The 19,154-nt window shown below is 33.2% G+C and overlaps 1 protein-coding gene across 4 annotated transcripts; it reads right to left on the bottom strand.

Annotated features, from left to right (window-relative positions):
- Positions 1 to 1,864: 1,864 nt before the first annotated feature.
- LOC111088352 lies at positions 1,865 to 16,705 on the bottom strand. 4 transcript variants are annotated; one of them, XM_022398241.1, is made up of 2 exons: positions 16,656 to 16,705; positions 1,865 to 6,998 (listed from the first exon to the last, which is right to left on the bottom strand). In XM_022398241.1, the coding sequence occupies exon 2, from the start codon at positions 5,878 to 5,880 to the stop codon at positions 5,062 to 5,064; it is 819 nt and encodes a 272-aa protein (XP_022253949.1). In that variant the 5' UTR covers positions 5,881 to 6,998; positions 16,656 to 16,705; the 3' UTR covers positions 1,865 to 5,061. The 4 variants fall into 4 exon arrangements, with proteins under 4 accessions (XP_022253949.1, XP_022253947.1, XP_022253946.1 ...); XM_022398239.1 differs by lacking the exon at positions 16,656 to 16,705 and adding an exon at positions 16,457 to 16,515; XM_022398238.1 differs by lacking the exon at positions 16,656 to 16,705 and adding an exon at positions 15,998 to 16,426.
- Between the last annotated feature and the right edge of the window lie 2,449 nt (positions 16,706 to 19,154).

The raw sequence follows: 19,154 nt of genomic DNA, 5'->3' as shown, positions 1-19,154 counted from the left end.
ACTGATAGTATCATATGGACAATTTCTTTACAGTTTCAACATTTGTTTAAAGAAAAATCTCCACAACCAAATTATTTACAATTTTTCAAGAACACTATTAATAATAAGTTACAAGCATAAAATAAAAATACCTGGAAATGTAGAGAGACAAATTACCTATTTTGTGTTTTTATACCACATGTGTTGTGTATATCAAACCTACCAAAAAAAAAGTGCTCAAACGGTTAATAAAATCAATAAAAATATCAGGTTATTAAACAAAACCCATTTTTTTAAAATAAAAGTTTATTCAAGAAAATAATTCAGTAATAACAAGTTTTTGTTCAAGTAAAGTGAGCATTATCACAATAGTTTCATAGTAGCATAACCAAGTGGTTTTAGTCCATTTCTTAAACATACAAATTACATTAAAGTTCAAATGTATTTACAGATAAATCTAAAAGAACTGATAGCTGTATGCTTACTTACAAACAGCATCTACTCATGACTGATATTCTATCAGAATACTGCCTGAGTAGAAATACTCCGTTTGTACTATAAATTTCTGTGCATTTTTACTTTTAAGATTCACTCCAAGACAAGGGACTTTCTAAATGTACCTGTTTGTCTAACACTATAACTTCTTTTACTTTTGTAATTTTACACAGTGTATATGGTTCCATCCCCCTGAAGTACAGAAAAAGGAGAGGGTACCAAAACAAGTCATGAGGTTTGACAAACAAGTGACCATTGAATTGTGACCTCAAAATTTACACTTTTAAGAAGAGCAGTACTGCTGAATTCTGTTAGCTGATATACATTTACTATGTCTCCTATTAGCAATCTCTCAAACAATATTGTCTCTTCGAAGACTTCTCCCAAATTCATAATTACTCTTCATCATCAGCTTAATCCTATTATAGTGAAATTTCCACTGGTGTGGGTACATTACATTTTAATATATTTCATGTGATACTTGACAAGTATGTGTAATTTCCCAGTAACATGTTCCTTTATACCAGTTGAGATTCAATTGGTCGTAGAGCCTATGTATTCATATGCACGTAAAAAATTTGAAGCTAAGAAATGAACTCTTATTTTTAAGTATTACACCCTTGAAATGAAAAAAGATTTTTCTAACAGTGGACCTAAAAGTACATTTGAATTCAGCCTATTAAAAAGGTGTACCTGTTGTTACAGCTTTATTTTTTTCAATGTTCCAAATGTCCTAAAAACAGTAGCACTATTACTACTGGTTTCTTTGGTGTATAATATTTTTTTCTACAAATTTCATCCTGTATGTCCTTCTGGTGCATAGAAATATGTAGGTTCTACAACTAGGTGGCTCTCAACCTGTATAACATTTTAGGATAATAAAGTGCCTCCTGTTGATTCATTGAAGATGTGACATCCAATAAATTAAACTAAATAAAATACAAAACTCAAAGCCATCCCTTACAATTAAACATTTATCAAGCCTTCTCTTAAACTTTCTTAAATGTACTGCATCCATCATATCTCAAGACATCCTTTATGATGGCTAGCGATCCTGTTAGAAAAGTTAAAGCTGTTTTAACTGAAGATTACTTCTACGATGCCAAACACTATATTTGGTTCCCCTTTTACTACCACTGATGTAAGACTAAAAGGCCTATAATTTAATGGATGGACAGTTTTTATGCCCCCCCCCCCCGAAAGAGGTTGTAGCATTGGCCAATTTCCAATCCCTCAATACCTGGATGTTATTCAAGGACTTACAAGAACATATCCAATCCTTAACCTCTTTCAAACTCTTGGGGAAATATTATCTGGCCCAGGAGCTTTATAATTATTTAAACTTCAAAGTATTTTCTTCACAAGCTCAGAATTAATGTGATCATCTTGTTTCCATCTATCAACTATTCAAAATGAGGAATTCTACTTAAATCTTCATTAGTAAAACATTAGAAAAAGTAGAATTTGATTAACCATCATCAGAAATTAGCCCTCATTTAAAATTCCCTAAAGATCCTACTCCCAGCCTAACATTTTGCTTATTCTTAACCTCCTTGACAATTACCCTGAGACAGTCTTGGGGTGAGTAAGCTGAACAAAAATTGTTCATCCTGGGATAGTCTCGGGGTAAACTTTACTTTCTGATTCTGCAAAGTTTAGTCCGAGTTTTTCTGATGTATGCTTCTACTACTACTTGACATCACTAAACACTGTGGGTAGAGCCAGTACACACACTTATGACCTCCTCTGGCCTTAATGCAATCTTGGATTCCTTGTGTGCATTGTCCTTCTTCAAGTACAACAACACCAAATCCAAATATCTAATCACTGCAGCAAGATTACAATTAAATAAATGTTAAAGTTTCTTTATTATTTAACATAAATTTATATTCAATTATTTTCCTGTTTCTAGGACTATCACACCAAAGAACTGCTGATTATTGCAATTTATGTAATTCCATTTTATTTCTTACGTAGAAGTAGTATGATGCACCTGTAAGATATGAACACAGAATTTTTAGAAAAGGAAGCTGGGTTCTGGCTGGAAAGGGGTTGGAAGTGGTTTTTTTCTAAGTCAGTTTTGCAAATGTTCTTTAGAATTTCCCAATTTTTTTAGAGAAAGCTCTCCCAAAAAAAGGAGGGAGGGGAGGGAATCCAGACTTCCTGGACCCTCCCTGTATTTATCCCTTCAGTGCATGCAATATAAATATGAGTGGCTTCTACCTGTTTTGTTAATATATATACATGTCTTGTACATTTAACTTCATAATAAAGGAACTGAAAATTTTGCAAAAAAAAAAAAGTGACAAAAAATTCACAAGTATAAGAATACTAAGGAGGTTGATGTATCCAATGAAATTCTTACTGTTATTTTTTACAATTTCAGCTAACCCTTTTGACAATCTAATGTCCAGTTTGACCAACTCTCCTGATCTTCCTTAATCATCTATGTTTCCCATCATAGCCATCAATTTAAACTTCTCAAATTTATAACGCTTTTCTTTAATTTTATCACATATACCAGGCCTCAACAAATATTTTCAGATCTAGGAGCCAGCCCAAAAACTCAGGTGCCTAACCTAACTTTTTTCACTACTGTTTGTACCAGGAAATGGGGGCTATTTATTTACTTTTACAGAGACGAGTGCATGCTAATGATCACATGATATCAACAACAACTTGATAGTATTGCCTGAAGTAACTGTCTTTGGTCCCGTCCAAGTATAAAGACACACACACTGATTGATTGAACTGAGATGAAGAAAAACAAAGTGGCATGAAATTAGTAATGTGTCGTGCAACAGCCGTGCGTCATTCCCGATAAAACATGAAGTGTTGAATCCGCTAATAACATCCTAGAAACAAAGTTCAACTTAGGACTCAAAATACGTGAAAATAGTTCCAGACTTCCAAAAGTCCAGAACTGTTCTAGATTCGAGTTCTATTTAGCATAACCCTATGTACGAATAAAATGGGAGAAAATACTAGGCACCATGATGAAAAGTTTAGTCGCCATGGTGACCTGATGTCCAGAATTTGTCGAGGCCTGCCTCATACTATTTGTATTTGTGAGCCAATCTGGTTTTCTTCCTTGCGACACCTTCTATAAGGCACATGTCTCAGTTTGATAGGTATACGATATTTCTGGGAAAGTTCAGAGTTCATAAGGTATTGCACAACATATCTTAAGGTATAAAGTACTTATCACAAATGAGAATTTTACCGCAGTAAGTCAAGCTGATAAAGAACAGCCATTATGAACTTGAGGTAAGCTACTTGAAGGGACAATAGAACTTGGTTTTCAGGTGATGTAACATATACACAAAGTTTACTGAATGTAGATGAAAAGGTATAATCAGGACACACTGGTACTGGTAAAATGGAACCATCACAATAATCAGAAGAGGGTGACATCTTATGGAGAAATTAACATGTATTTTCTTGTGCTCTATAAAAAATACATATACATGTAGATTACTTTTGTTTTAATGATAACATGACTGTGTATGTATTATTTCTAGATTGGAATCTACATTGCAATAAAACAAGTTATAATTTACTTTCATGTCACATATACAGCCTAAAAAAAAGACTAAACTCCTTTAATAAAACAAATGTGAATAAATCTGCCAGACAATATCCAGTACACTACATGACTACAGTATCTCACAATACACACTTTAATTCTGTAAAACAGTTTCAGCCTAACAGATAAACTTCAATACTTAAACTTAAAGCAAATAATTTTCTAATTAAGTATAGATGATCCTATGTAATCAATTATAAATAAAAATTCAATGGTCATTTATGCCTAGATTATAACAAAAGCCTTACCTTGCTCTAAAGTACATGAAACATAAAATTATAACCAACTTTATAGCTAAAGTCATGAAACCATGAAAAATGGTTCAAAATTGTGATTCTCTGAATTTATGAATTTTGAGAGAGTAATGTGTTTAAAATTCCTGATAAATAACACATTTTTTTTTTTACATTAATCTATCACACACACACACACATATATATATATATACATTTGTCCAACAAACAGATTATAAATAAATTGGATTTTTATTCATCTGTTTCAAGGTTTACTTGCAATTGTTAATAAAGCTTAATATGTTATTGCAACAATAAACAGTGCTTAAAATACAAAAATTCATTTTTTTTATTGCACTAACAAACCAATCATTAAAGCCAATACTTTTTAAGCTCTAAATAACAAAATAGATATAATAACAAACTGCTTTTGAAAAAAACAAAAAACTCCATACCAGGTTTTCTATAAATGTGCCCCACATTTCCTTCCTTGTTAATATCACATCTTTATGGTTATCATTATTTTAGTAGCTTTTGTATCCAAAAATACTGTATGAAAAAAAATAATAAACTGCTTAAAGATAACAAAGTCTATATTTCCCTACTCTATCTTAGCACTGATATGTTTTTGAAGAATGTATGCATTCACTTTATCCTGTTGGATAATTATCTTGCAATAAAGAATGTACAGTTATATGTAAGAATTGAAATTACACATGGTTATTAGATTAGTTACATGACTGTTATCCCTGAAACAGAAGAATTAACTCATCCAAGTCCACTTTCTGTTGTTTGCACTGCACTATCAGTATGTGACAATGTTGATTTAATAACACGTTGTTCAGTTTGTAAACATTTTGTTCTTTCTGCTTCAGATGTACTACTTTCATTGGAGCATTGTTTGTCAGAAGAAATAATTACAACACTACTTGCTAGTATCATATCTGATTCTGGAGAATCACTTTTTCTTCTTGTTCTCATGAATGATTTTAGTCCGATGTTCTGATTAACAACCGATAATGAATAATCTTTTGAGTTTTTCTTTAGTACAGGTTGTGTTTGAGTGACATCACCTTGAGAAAAGTTCCTGTGCTTTAAAATGGACTGAGGGTGTTCAACATCACCGAAAATATTTAAACCAGTATTCTGAAGGTGATCTTTCTTAGAAAGCAACTTTTCATCATCTTCTTGATGACACAATGGCAAAGGATTTTTTAAAATTGATGGAAGTTTATTTTCCACAAAAAGATTATCAAATGATGTTTTCAGTGCTGAAGAATCAGGAAAATGGGGTCTAAGAATTGACAGAGGTTTAACAGGTTCATCTTCAAAAGTTGATTTCTTCAGTATTGATCTTATTCCTGGTTCAGAATCAGATCTAGGCCTTGTAACTCTAACTATATCTGTTTTAATATCACTTTCCTCTTGACTTCTTACCCGATTCTTTAGGATGGACTTTGGTTTTTCCTCTACATCATCTCCTAAGAGAGACTTTTTTTTCATGATGGGGCGTTGTTCTCCAACAACCTCACCTTTAAGTTCCTCTGCACTATTTCGCTTTTTCAAAATGGGTTTAAGCTCAATCATGTGTAACTGAGTGCTATCATCAAGACTCTTACATTTTAAAATAGGGTAAAAGTCTAGACTGCTATTCTGAGTCTTAATTCTTCTCACAGCAGGCTTTTTCAATATAGATTGTAATTCTGTTGAATGATGAGATCTTTCTTTGTCCTTCGTGCTTCCTTTTTTTTTAAAATTGAAGGTTTTTTTTCTTCTTCAAAATTATCTGAAACTTTTAAAATGGATACTGCTTCACAATCTAGGCTTACTCTTTTAAGGGCAGGATTTGGTGTGGAAACTTTCTTTTCATATGACTCAAACTTAGCTGACATTTCTTCAATTTCTGTTTTTTCTGAATCATAATACATCATGAAATGTTTATGGTTCTCAGAGTCTTTATTCAGTAAATAAAAGGTTATTTTGTATTTTCTTTTAGGACACAGGAAATTTCCTGTATTAACTACTACTAGCAATTCTTGTTAACAAGAGGTATCTATATTCCACTGCAACTCTATTGAAAGTGGAGTTTTATATGAAGGACCTTTTAACTCACTGTCAATACTTACTGAATACCAATATTATGTGGAACTGTTTTTTGACCCACTTTGTTTTCTTTGAAATATTCAGATAATAATGTAAGTGTAACAGTATTTGAACAATAAATCCTTCTTATTTCTTAAAATGACTTTTTTGGTATAACACACTAATTAAAAAAGCAGACATTTCCTACTGTTTTTCTGTATTTGTAGCTCTATCATTTTCCATCATGAATGGATTTTTTCAAGTCATGCTTTACTGGCTTCACGTATACATTTTTAATTATTACTTTTTACTGGAAAATTAGTGAAATTAAACACTATGCTCATATATTCTAAAGAACTAAACCCTGATGAACCTTAATTGGTTGCATTAAATTCACATGTACAAGAATTAACAAATGTATCCATAAGTCAACATAAACTGGCAATTACATTTTTACAAACTTAACTTCAATATTATGAGTAGTACGTTCTTTTTCTGTATATATGACTAAGATCGTTAGTAAATAAAACTTTCTATTAGACTACTTCATTACATTCTTCTTGGTATAACAAATTGACTTCATTACAAGGACACATTGTTGTCTTTCATATATTCTTCTTATCCTGTAAAAAATGACACAATAAATCAATAGTTCTCAAAACTATAAAATATACATATTAAAACAGTGTGTCAAAATGGCATATTGGTGAAGATGAAAACAATCTTATCAAATTAAAATTAAGATAAAGGAATGTGTTTTTACTGATGACATAGATAAATGAAGTATAAAAATTTTCAATACCATGGACACCTTTGTTTCATGTTTTAATCCCTAGCTGCAATACATACATTTATCTGATTTATTGAAATCAAACCAAAGACTTCTGAGAAAGAAGATTAGTTGCTCTTGAATCAAAAGATAAATGGAGAAGGAATTTAAAAAAATGAACAGAAGATCAACTGTACAGAATAAGTACAGATGAAATATCTGTTCTACAGAATAGGACAGGATACTACACCTGCTCTACAGGACAAGTCATGATGTAACAACAGCACTATAGAACAAGTATATATGCTAGACCAGCTCTAAAGAATAAGTGTAGATACAGTAATAGCACTACAGAACAAGTCTGTATGTTATATCAGCTCTACAGAAGAAGTCTAGATGCTAGAAGAAGTCTATATGTTATATCAGCTCTACAGAACAAGTCTAGATGCAATGACAGCATTATAGAATAAGTCTAGATGACAGTAAAGCTTTACAGTAGAGATTTATATACAAAACAAGCTCTACAGAAGATTATCTCTTCTAAATAACCAGATGCAAGAAGTACTTTACAGAACAAGTCTAGATGCTAGACTAGGTCTAAAGAACAAGTTCTGATGCTAGACTAGGTCTAAAGAATAAGTCTAGATGCTAGACTAGGTCTAAAGAACAAGTTCTGATGCTAGACTAGGTCTAAAGAATAAGTCTAGATGCTAGACTAGGTCTAAAGAACAAGTTCTGATGCTAGACTAGGTCTAAAGAACAAGTTCTGATGCTAGACTAGGTCTAAAAAATAAGTCTAGATGCTAGACTAGGTCTAAAGAATAAGTCTAAAAGCATGTCCAGCTTTACAGACTAAGTCTAGATGCTAGACTAGGTCTAAAGAATAAGTCTACATGATAGAACAGCTGTAAAGAATAAGTCTACATGACGGAACAGCTGTAAAGAATAAGTCTACATGACGGAACAGCTGTAAAGAATAAGTCTACATGACGGAACAGCTCTACAGAATAAGTCTACATGACGGAACAGCTCTACAGAATAAATCTACATGACGGAACAGCTCTACAGAATAAGTCTACATGACGGAACAGCTCTACAGAACAAGTCTACATGATAGAACATTGAAATGGGTTTTAATACTGAGATGTATAATGTTATTCACTTTGAATATACAAACTTGAAAAGGACGTGTGTGTATGTCAGAGATAGAAGTGTACTGATGCATGAAAAAAAAAAGGATTTAGGTGCGATTGTTAATAAAATTTGACAGACCTTTGCTAAATGTTTAGTTCTGGTCAAACAAGAAAATCTGATTCTTGGCTCTATCTATAGGAGCTCTGAATTAAAAAGTAAGTTAGTTTCTCTCACTTCAGAAAATATTTCCATGGTGAAAAAGTATTGAGATGAACTTACATAGCTGACTTAAACAACTTAAGTGACAATTTTTAATGTATAAAATAGTCTTCTTTTGAGTCATCTGTTTGAGTGGTCAATTATGTTTTGAAGAGAAACATTCTCAACAGAATCTATTTCCACTTTCAAGAATCTTAGACAAATTTATCACAAGCAAGTTATTGGGATGAAAAATTAACTGAAAGATCACAAGAAAAAGCCCTCTCAATAACTCAATATCCATTTATGACCACTTCTGGGTTTCTACGAAGCCAATTTTTTATCCACTTTTGAGCTTTTTTATCATATCCTCTAGCTACCAAAATGTTAGAGAACTAACTAATCATTTAATTAAACCATTTAGGCTGTCCCATCCCCTAAACAAAACTATTAAAAAAAATCCTCAGAGCCAGATGTTATCATTCAAATATCAAGCCTTTCCTTATACTTACTGCATCCATAAAGAAGGATAACAATCCTTTCTGGAAGAAAAAAACAGTCTTAGCTGCAGATAGCTTCTACCATGCCAAAATTATATTTGTGTCCACTTGTCCTACCATTCTCACCATAAAGTACAAAAAAAAAGATACAATACTATTATTTTCCTTAACATGAGAAAACAATTCCAGAAATCTTAACCTATCCTAGTATGATAACCTTTTCATTCCAGATACCATCCTAGTAGCCTACTTTTGAACCCTTTCTAACAGTCCAATGACAATAAGGCAATGAGCCCAAGACTGAACAAAGCACTCCAAATGTGACCTAACCAATTTTGTATAAAATGAAATTACAACCTCTTTAGACTTGTATTCAAGATTTCTGTAGCTACAACCTAAAATTCTATTTGCCCTACAACTAGCAACAGCACACTGCTTGGATGGCTTAAAAGACAGATCAACTATTAAACCAAGATTTTTTTCTTCCATAAAGTTAAGGTTATTTCCATGAAAATTATGCTTATAATTCAAATTATGATAATGCACAATTTTCTTGAATTTATAATAACTAAAAGCTATCTGCCATATATTCACTCAGCTCACCAAATGATCCAAATCCTTTTGTACAGCAGCAGCATCCTCTTCAAATACAGCAACAGTATCTTAATACTGCCTCAAATGTATGTAATCTATTTACCTTTCCTTTATCTATGTTATCAATGCAAGTCAAAAACAGCAAAAGTTCTAACATTAAGCCCTTAGATACCCTACTTGTGACATTAATCTGCTCTGACTGAACTCTGTTTATATCAACCCTCTGCTTTCTTCCAGCCACTTTTATATCCAATGAGCCAACTCATTTACAGTATAGAACACATTTCTGACACAACCTTTATGTGATACCTTATAAAGTGCTTTCTGAAAATAATACTACATATACAGCCCGTCCACAACCTCATCTAGGTAAGTAGTATCCTCATATAACAATGTCAAAAGATCAGTAAGGCAAGAATTTACCATAATTAAATCATACTTACTATCTAACAAACTTTAGTAAATGACTTTGCAAAGCCTCTTTTATCAGACTTTAAAACATTTTTTCCACCATTTATGTAAGGCTAACAAGCTTATAATTATCTGGACAATTTTTATCACCTCCCTTGAAAACAGGAATAGCGTGATTCAACTTCCAGTCCTTTAATAAACCTACCCATTATTAAAAAACATACAAAAAATAGCAGCAAGTGGCTCACATATCCAATCCTCAACTTACTCCAAAATGTTTGGGTAAATATTATGTGGACCAGAAGCTTTGTAAAAAATGCCTAAAACTAATGTGATCATCTTGTTTCCATTAACATCTTTTCAGAATAAGGATTATTACTTAAATCATTAGTAAAAATATAAAGTGATTAAATATAAATACATTCGTGTTAAGCCTATTATATTTTTGAAGACTACATTTTTTATCTAGAATTATAATAGTTCTAATAGTGGTACTTCAACCACACTATATTTGTCATATCCATTGTCAACAATACATTTCACTCAATACAAAGCTCTTCAGGGTGGCCGGGATACAATAAACACATTAATGATTGGAACATTATTTATATAATCCATTTGTAACAATCATGTTTCAACAGCTTGTAAAAGGTATTCTCTGTTCCTAATGTTTTATTTACCCTGAAATATGATTAAGGAAATCCTTACTGTTAATTTTTATGCTTTCAGTCACTCTTTCTCACATATTTAGAATATGTCTAGTAATAATGGTATTGGTCAAATTAGTACCAGCAATGTGAACTGTGAAAAAAAAAATATTTAAAACCAAACAATTCTGCTGTATTTTTTCTCCCAAGAAGAAATAGTGCCATTTTCACATGAATTCATTAACATTTTTTAAACTTTTAGTAATTTAACTATGATTAAGTGCTAACAAAACAGCGTGATCTCTCTTAAAAGTATTTTAAAAGCAAAAATGTTCATTGTAACCTAAAAAAAACTAGCAGAAACTCATGTTTATGGCAAGGTGCTTGTTTAAAACTATCATATACTATATTTTTTTAATGTTCTCTCCTCTTTTCTTACAAGGAAAGATATTATCAATATTCTTGACCCTAAGTATTCTGTTGAAAATACTGAATTTAGGTCAGATTAGATACTTACCTTTCTACAGAAATCATTAGTTAATCCTCATTTGGAATACTTTAAAAGTTTTGATCTCCTTATCTAACAAAAAATAATGACTTTTTGAAAAGGACTACTATGATTTCCAAGATTATCTCACAAAGAAAGGTTTAAATACCTATTTATTTTCTCTTGAGAAAAAATGGGTAAAGCTTACAAGATTATCTGGGGAACTGACTTATAGAACAAGTTTCCATTAATGTCAGTGGAGACCAGCACTTTACAAAAGTTTAATTGGCAGCAGTGGAGACCAGCAATTTATAAGAGTTTAATTGGCAGCAGTGGAGACCAGCACTTTACAAAAGTTTAATTGGCAGCAGTGGAGACCAGCATTTTAAAAAAGTTTAATTGACAGCAGTGGAGACCAGCAATTTATAAAAATTTAATTGGCAGCAGTGGAGACCAGCAATGTATAAGAGTTTAATTGGCAGCAGTGGAGACCAGTACTTTAGAAAAGTTTAATTGACAGCAGTGGAGACCAGCAATTTATAAGAATTTAATTGGCAGCAGTGGAGACCAGCAATTTATAAAAATTTAATTGGCAGCAGTGGAAACCAGCAATTTATAAAATTTAATTGGCAGCAGTGGAGACCAGCAATGTATAAGAGTTTAATTGGCAGCAGTGGAGATCAGCAATTTATAAGAGTTTAATTGGCAGCAGTGAAGACCAGCACTTTAGAAAAGTTTAACTGACAGCAGTGGAGACCAGCAATTTATAAAAATTTAATTGGCAGCAGTGGAGACTAGCACTTTAGAAGAGTTTAATTGGCAGCAGTGGAGACCAGCACTTTAGAAAAGTTTAATTGGCAGCAGTGGAGATCAGCAATTTATAAGAGTTTAATTGACAGCAGTGGAGACCAGCAATTTATAAAAATTTAACTGGCAGCAGTGGAGAATAGCACTTTAGAAGAGTTTAATTGGCAGCAGTGGAGACCAGCACTTTATAAGAGTTTAATTGGCAGCAGTGGAGATCAGCAATTTATAAGAGTTTAATTGGCAGCAGTGAAGACCAGCACTTTAGAAAAGTTTAACTGACAGCAGTGGAGACCAGCAATTTATAAAAATTTAATTGGCAGCAGTGGAGACCAGCAATTTATAAGAATTTAATTGGCAGCAGTGGAGACCAGCACTTTAGAAAAGTTTGATTGGCAGCAGTGGAGACCAGCAATTTATAAGAGTTTAATTGACAGCAGTGGAGACCAGCAATTTATAAGAATTTAATTGGCAGCAGTGGAGACCAGCACTTTAGAAAAGTTTAATTGGCAGCAGTGGAGACCAGCACTTTAGAAGAGTTTAGTTGACAGCAGTGGAGACCAGTACTTTAGAAAAGTTTAATTGGCAGCAGTGGAGACCAGCAATTTATAAGAATTTAATTGGCAGCAGTGGAGACCAGCACTTTAGAAAAGTTTGATTGGCAGCAGTGGAGGCCAGCACTTTAGAAAAGTTTGATTGGCAGCAGTGTAGACCAGCACTTTATAAGAATTTAATTGGCAGCAGTGGAGACCAGCGCTTTAGAAATATTTTGATTGGCAGCAGTGGAGACCAGCAATTTATAAGAGTTTAATGGCAGCAGTGGAGACCAGCACTTTATAAGAGTTTATGAAATGAGTTGATGATTTTTTGAAAAAGTTGGGTGGGTTTCAATTTTTACTTTTCTCAAGAGTAGGTGAGAAAGAACTAGTCTGTAGTGTATGTATGTAGTTTTCTTTAACTTTGCTAGTAATTACAAATTGTTTTATTACACCTATACTGCTATTTGTTAGACTGACACAATGACGTATTAGAATTGTGTCAGAAAAAATTAAATTTGCAAGGTAATTTGAAACCTCCTTGCTAACAAATAATTAATTTATATGGATTTCATACACCAATATACCTTCGAATATAAAAAACACCATGATCAGATAAAGAATAACAATGATAATAGAAAGTGGAGAGGTATCTGAGAATTGCTTATATTACTGCTATTTTTAACCCAGAAGGGCTCATGTCCCCATTTTGAAACATAAAAGCTCACACTGAGTTTGAGAGACAGGGTTATTTTTAAAATAACTTAAACCTAAGATTTCTTAAAATATTTTATTAAAAGGTAATCATTTTAGGAGCATTTTTGAAATTAATTTTTAATTTGAGATATGCTATATACAAATATATAAAGCTGACATCAAGAGCTTATCAAAACAGTACAGCAAAAATAATGTCTGACACAAAAAGAACTTTATTGTTTAGTTCAACTATGAATTTTGAGTTAAAAGTGCTAAATCATCTTGTGTCTAGAGCACATATTTTCCATATATATGTATTATGAAACTGACACAAGATTCTCCTTGTAGTGACATACAGATATTAATGTGAAAGATTTTGTAGGCTCATGGTAATAGTCAGTTGTACGAGATACAACATCAGGGTCTAATCACTATATCAAAAGCCTTCCTTGATCTTGAAAATGAGTTAGTTCACACGATATAGTTTAATTTTGAAACACTGTGTACTTTTTTTGATACTTAATGAAATTAATCACATTAAGATTTATGTTATATTACTTATTAATGTCTATATGTAGTCCTAGCCACGCACAGGTTTTAAAAGTTATAAAATTTGTATTCTTGGTGTTTGAAAGTTTCTCTTTGGATTTCTGATATATTTTAATAAACTGTTTCGGTCTGACCCTGGTTTTAGCAGTGTTTTGTTTAGTCTGTTATAGAGGTACAATTAATAAAGTTTGGGGATAACATTAACCTCATTTCAGCTTTACTAAGAACGAGGCATTACAGAATGACTTTGATCAATTAAGTGGGACAAATTCAAGGCAAATGACTTTTAATTATAGTATGTGCAAGTTAATGCATTTGGGTTATCATAATTTGGATCATAAGATATATGGGAACCCACAAAACAACATGACTATAAAAAAAGATCTTGGCATAGTAATGCGTAAGTCACTCATGATTATTGGAGCAGTACTTTATTGCTAGTAGTAGAACAATTTTAGGGTTTATTTACAGATATATTAAATGTAAGTCAAAGGAGGTAACTTCTGTCCAAATTACTAGTTAGGCCTCACTTTGAATACTGTGTACAGTTTTGGTATCATTACCTAAGAATACTGACATAAGTACAATGAGGGATCTACTGATCCATTGAAGCCATCCCATTCACTATACTAAACTAAATTATGAAGTAAAAATAAAACACTGAAAGCCAGCCTTTGCCATTTAAGTATATATCAAGCTTTCCCTTAACTCCCTGAAATCAACTGCATCTACCAAATAAAGCTGTATTACTATTAGCTGAAAATGATGACTATTCTGTCAATTCGTATTTGTTGACAATACAGTCCTAGACTTATCATTCTCACATTAAATACACAAAATGGTGATGCATCAACACTATCAATTCTGTTAACAACCAGAGATTTTAAACTATCCTCATATGATAACTTTTCCATCCCAGAAATCATCCTAGTAGCCTTCTGCTGTACCTTCTGCAACAATTCAATGTCCTTTCTAGGGTAAGAAGCCTAAGAATGAACACAGTACTCCAAATGTGGCCTAACCAATGACATTATTAGCTCTTCAGACTTGTTCTCGATATTTCTGTAGATACAGCTTAAAATTTTAGGAACAGCACATTGCCTGGATGGCTAAAGAGACTGATTAATAATAACATCAAGATCCTTTTCTTCCATAACACTATTAAAATTATTTCCATCAAAATTATACTCATAATTCAAACTGTGATATCCCACATGCATTAACTTGAATATTATATACTTAACAGCCATCTGCCATTTATTTGTTTAATTCATAATTAACAGCCATCTGCCATTAATCACCCAACTCTCCAATTTTTTTTTTGTAAAGCAGCAGTATCCTCCTCAGAACCAGCAACACCCAAAACTCTATCATTATCAACAAATTGAATGATTTATTTACCATTCCTTCATCTATGCCATTGATGTAAATCAGGAAGAGCAAGGGTCTTAACCCTTTCATTGCAGCTGAGACATTTCCCAGCTGCAGTGAATGGGTTAACACTAGGGTCTGTGGTACCCCACTTGTAACATTAATCCAGTTGGACTGAACTCCATTTAAGATAACCCTCTTCTTTCTTCCATTCAGCCAGTTTTATTTGCAATGAACCCAACTATTCCCCAAATCTACAGATATAACTTCTTTAAGAAGCCTTTTTTGTTGTACTTTGCCAAATGCTTCCTGCAAAATGCAGATATCAAATCTACACCCACATCCTTATCTATATAAGCAGTAACCTCTTAATACGAATACCAAAAAATTAGTAAAGCAAGATTTCACTCTAATGAAACCATGCTGTCTATCCAACCAAATTTTACACTTTGGTAAATGATTTTGCAAAATAATCTTTACTAAACTTTTAAAAACATTTTCCAACAACTGATGCAAGACTAATAGACCTATAATTACTGGTACAATTTTTATCATCTCCCTTCAAAAGTAAGATTGGCCATTTTTTAATCTTCTGTAATGGAGAGGGTCAATAGGAAAACTACTAGAGTGAATCCTGGGATGGAAGGGTCAAGATCCCTTAATATACTTCCTCTTCAGGAAAGAAGTGTAAGATGTATCTTCTGTTTACAAGATTATCAGATAGACTGATAGTGAGAATGTCTCTGCTAGGTTCCAGTTTAGTTTTATTCTTTTAGTTCTAAAGTTAAAAAAAAGTAATTGATTTGTGGAAGGAATTGCTATAAACAGTAGTGAAGACCAGTACTTTATAGAAACTTAAGAGACGAATTAATTATTTCCTGAAATATAAGGCCTATATATTATTAAAGCGTGGGTTTAAATCTTACTTTCCTGAAACTTCGTGTCAAACTCAAAGGTGGGTTTTGGTTTGTACAACTTCCAAGGACAATGTTGAAAATTGAAGGATAAAATAGTCTCACGTTGCACATACATTAAAGTATGTTTTACTTTCATTGCTATCCCCCCCCAAAAAAAAGTTTAAGTATCAGTCATTAGGGTTTTATCACAGTATATAATTTTCGTAGTACAGTACAACTACTGAACTAGTCTAGACTAGTGTTACTGTTACTAGTGTTAGTTGTCGTATAAGAGTAAGAGGTACCTAATAACATAACGTTCATAGCACCAAAACAAGCCCTTTCCAATTTTCATAAAGCGAATACATTTACAAGTTAAACTTCTCAGAATATTTATTATTGCTTATAAACTGAAGACATTGTTTAAAATTAAAGGCATAGTTGTAATTTTTCGTCACTAACAAACTATAGTATTATGAATAGTCATACCCCTCCTCATCACGTAATATTAGCGATTTTACACCTGCTGCTCGTTGCTCTTCAATTTTATGAGAGTAATATGCTATTAAATATTTAAAAAGTAAAACTGCAGCGTAGCACATTTATTCTTTTGTGTAAATAATTTAGCACAGTATTGAGCACAAATATATCTCCGAAACTGATATTTTAATGGCTATAATGTACACACCTTTAATTAAATTTGAAGTGATGTAATTCTCCATTTTCTACATTGCGAAAGTACACACTGTATATTTCTTTGATTATGATCTTTAACCACAAAAGTAGACAAAATTCTATCGTTTATCTTATAGCAAAACACTTCTTACAATATTTACTCTTAATCTAATAATAATCATTAATTTTTTGTCAAAGCATACTACCTACATATATATTACATTTGATAGACCCAAAGTGTACCTTGGTTTATTGTAACTGTGTACTTATTATATATGCATACAACATATTTTCTATCTTCTGTTATTAATAAAAGAACTTTAAAAAAATGTCTGTGTAGTCCGATTGTATATAGTTTTCGCATAGACACGTGGTGTAGAAAACTGTTTAGTTGTTTAATTTTAGTTACTTTTGTTTCTTAGTTGTTCGGCCAGGTGGTTAGAGCACTCGACTCGCAATGTTAGGGTCGCGAGTTCGAATCTCCGTCCCACCAAACATGCTCGCCCTTTCAGCCGTGGGGGGGCGTTATAATGTGACGGTCAATCCCACTATTCGTTGGTAAAAGAGTAGCCCAAGAGTTGGCAGTGGGTGGTGATGACTAGCTGCCTTCCCTCTAGTCTTATACTGCAAAATTAGGGACGGCTAGCGCAGATAGCCCTAGTGTAGTTTTGCGCGAAATTCAAAAAGAAACAAACAAACAATTCTTTGTTGTTCTCTGGTAGATTACCTACTCTGCCCGTGGAAATATTTATGCACCTTTGCACATTATGCAAAACAGGACAACGACAGAAACGACCACCAATATCTATGAGTTACACCCTTAACTATAATGTGTGAGAACGACCAACGACATAGATAGTGTTAATTATTATGGGCAAGAATGCCATTTCACAAATGGTTTGGAGGGGAGGGCAAAGACGGCTGACCTAGTGTAGGCCCCAAAATTTAATTGGGAGCCCTACACTATAGTGTAATTTGTGTATATGTATTTATACAGTCTGACTAGAAGTGTCTTACAGAAACTGTCATATGGGACTCCTGAATTTGATTAGATATCTGCTCCTGTTGCCTTCCACCAGTGACCCCCTTAATTAACAGTGGCGACCTTAGGTCATCTGGGGGCCTAGGTGAAGACCCATTATATGACCTCCTGTAGGAACTAAACATACACATAAACACATAATTATAGAGTAACATTTATTTTACAAAAGAAATACCATACATTAAATCTGAAAGCATTATAGATATTCCAGGTAATGAATGAACACATGATGAATGTAACATATATAACGTACATATCTAAAATTCAATTTCCATATCATGAGCAAATTGAAAGCATAAATTCAGTAATAAGTTCTTGGAAGTCAACAGATAGTGTCTTGTTAAATGGAGAGGACAGCCAATGTACTAAGCCTCTCTTGTGTCATAGTAAAGTGTAGGTATGTCTTCACTAGTTTTAATCATGAAAAACTTTGTTTTGTAGCTGTAACAGTTATTGGTATTGTTACGCCTCCAGTCGTTAGTTAATTTTCCGTAAATTCTTTCCGACTACACTTTAGCGACACAAGTCCTTTCTTAAATAAAACTGGTTTATTCTCTCCGAATACAACTTTACGATACACTTAATTTCAAAAGTCGCGCTATAATTCTCAACGAACGTCTCACGTGCTCGAGTTCAATTGCACACTCTCTGACTGCAGTTCAATTACTCACTACCTACACATTGTCCCGTCACGTTGTGACCATCTTATATATACCAGGCTACCCCAATCTAGTAATCTCCCGATAATTCACGAAGGTTCGAGAAAGAAGTGGCGTGATACTAGTCACGTGACCTCGCTGACGCAACACTGCTCCCTCCTTAGTATTGTTTGTCCCGAACAATAGCCACTTACAATAAACCAATAACAATTAACAATAACTTAATTAAATGTACAGAATTACAAATACAAAATCACAATTCAACAAAGTCTCTTAATTTTACGGGACGTATCTTCTTCGTACTCGTCTCCGTCTGGTTGGCTTCTGCTTCAAACGGAGTTCATCTGCTTCTTCAGGAAATGTCCTATCGTCAGTAACAGTCACATCAGTGGTAGTAACTTCATCAAGAGCTTCACCGTTTCCCTTCTCAAAACTAAGTAGAGTTTCTTCTTCGACGGTGGCTTCTGCAGGTGGCACGTCTTCAGCAGCGTCATTTGTTCTGTTGTTCACTTCGTCCCAACTGAAATGTCCTGGACTGTGATAACGCCAAAGCCTGTTGGCATGCACCACTTTTGGCTTACCTCGCCGACCACATTTTACCTGGAAAGTCACGTCTGAGAGACGATCCACTATGTCATATGGGCCTTCCCATGGAGAAAACACTTAGGATACTTCCCTTTGGTCTTCGTGGGATTATACAACCATACCTTGTCTCCTGGTACAAAGCGGACTTCAGTAGATCTCTTATCATAAGATAGCTTCATAGTCTTTCTCCTGTTCTGCCTTGATATCTATATTTGGTTCCACTTCA

Source organism: Limulus polyphemus, unplaced genomic scaffold (assembly GCF_000517525.1).
Source record: "Limulus polyphemus unplaced genomic scaffold, Limulus_polyphemus-2.1.2 Scaffold3602, whole genome shotgun sequence".
Lineage (NCBI taxonomy): Eukaryota > Metazoa > Arthropoda > Merostomata > Xiphosura > Limulidae > Limulus > Limulus polyphemus.
The sequence above is the reverse complement of the archived record's forward strand: the minus strand, read 5'-3'. Positions and strand labels throughout refer to the sequence as shown.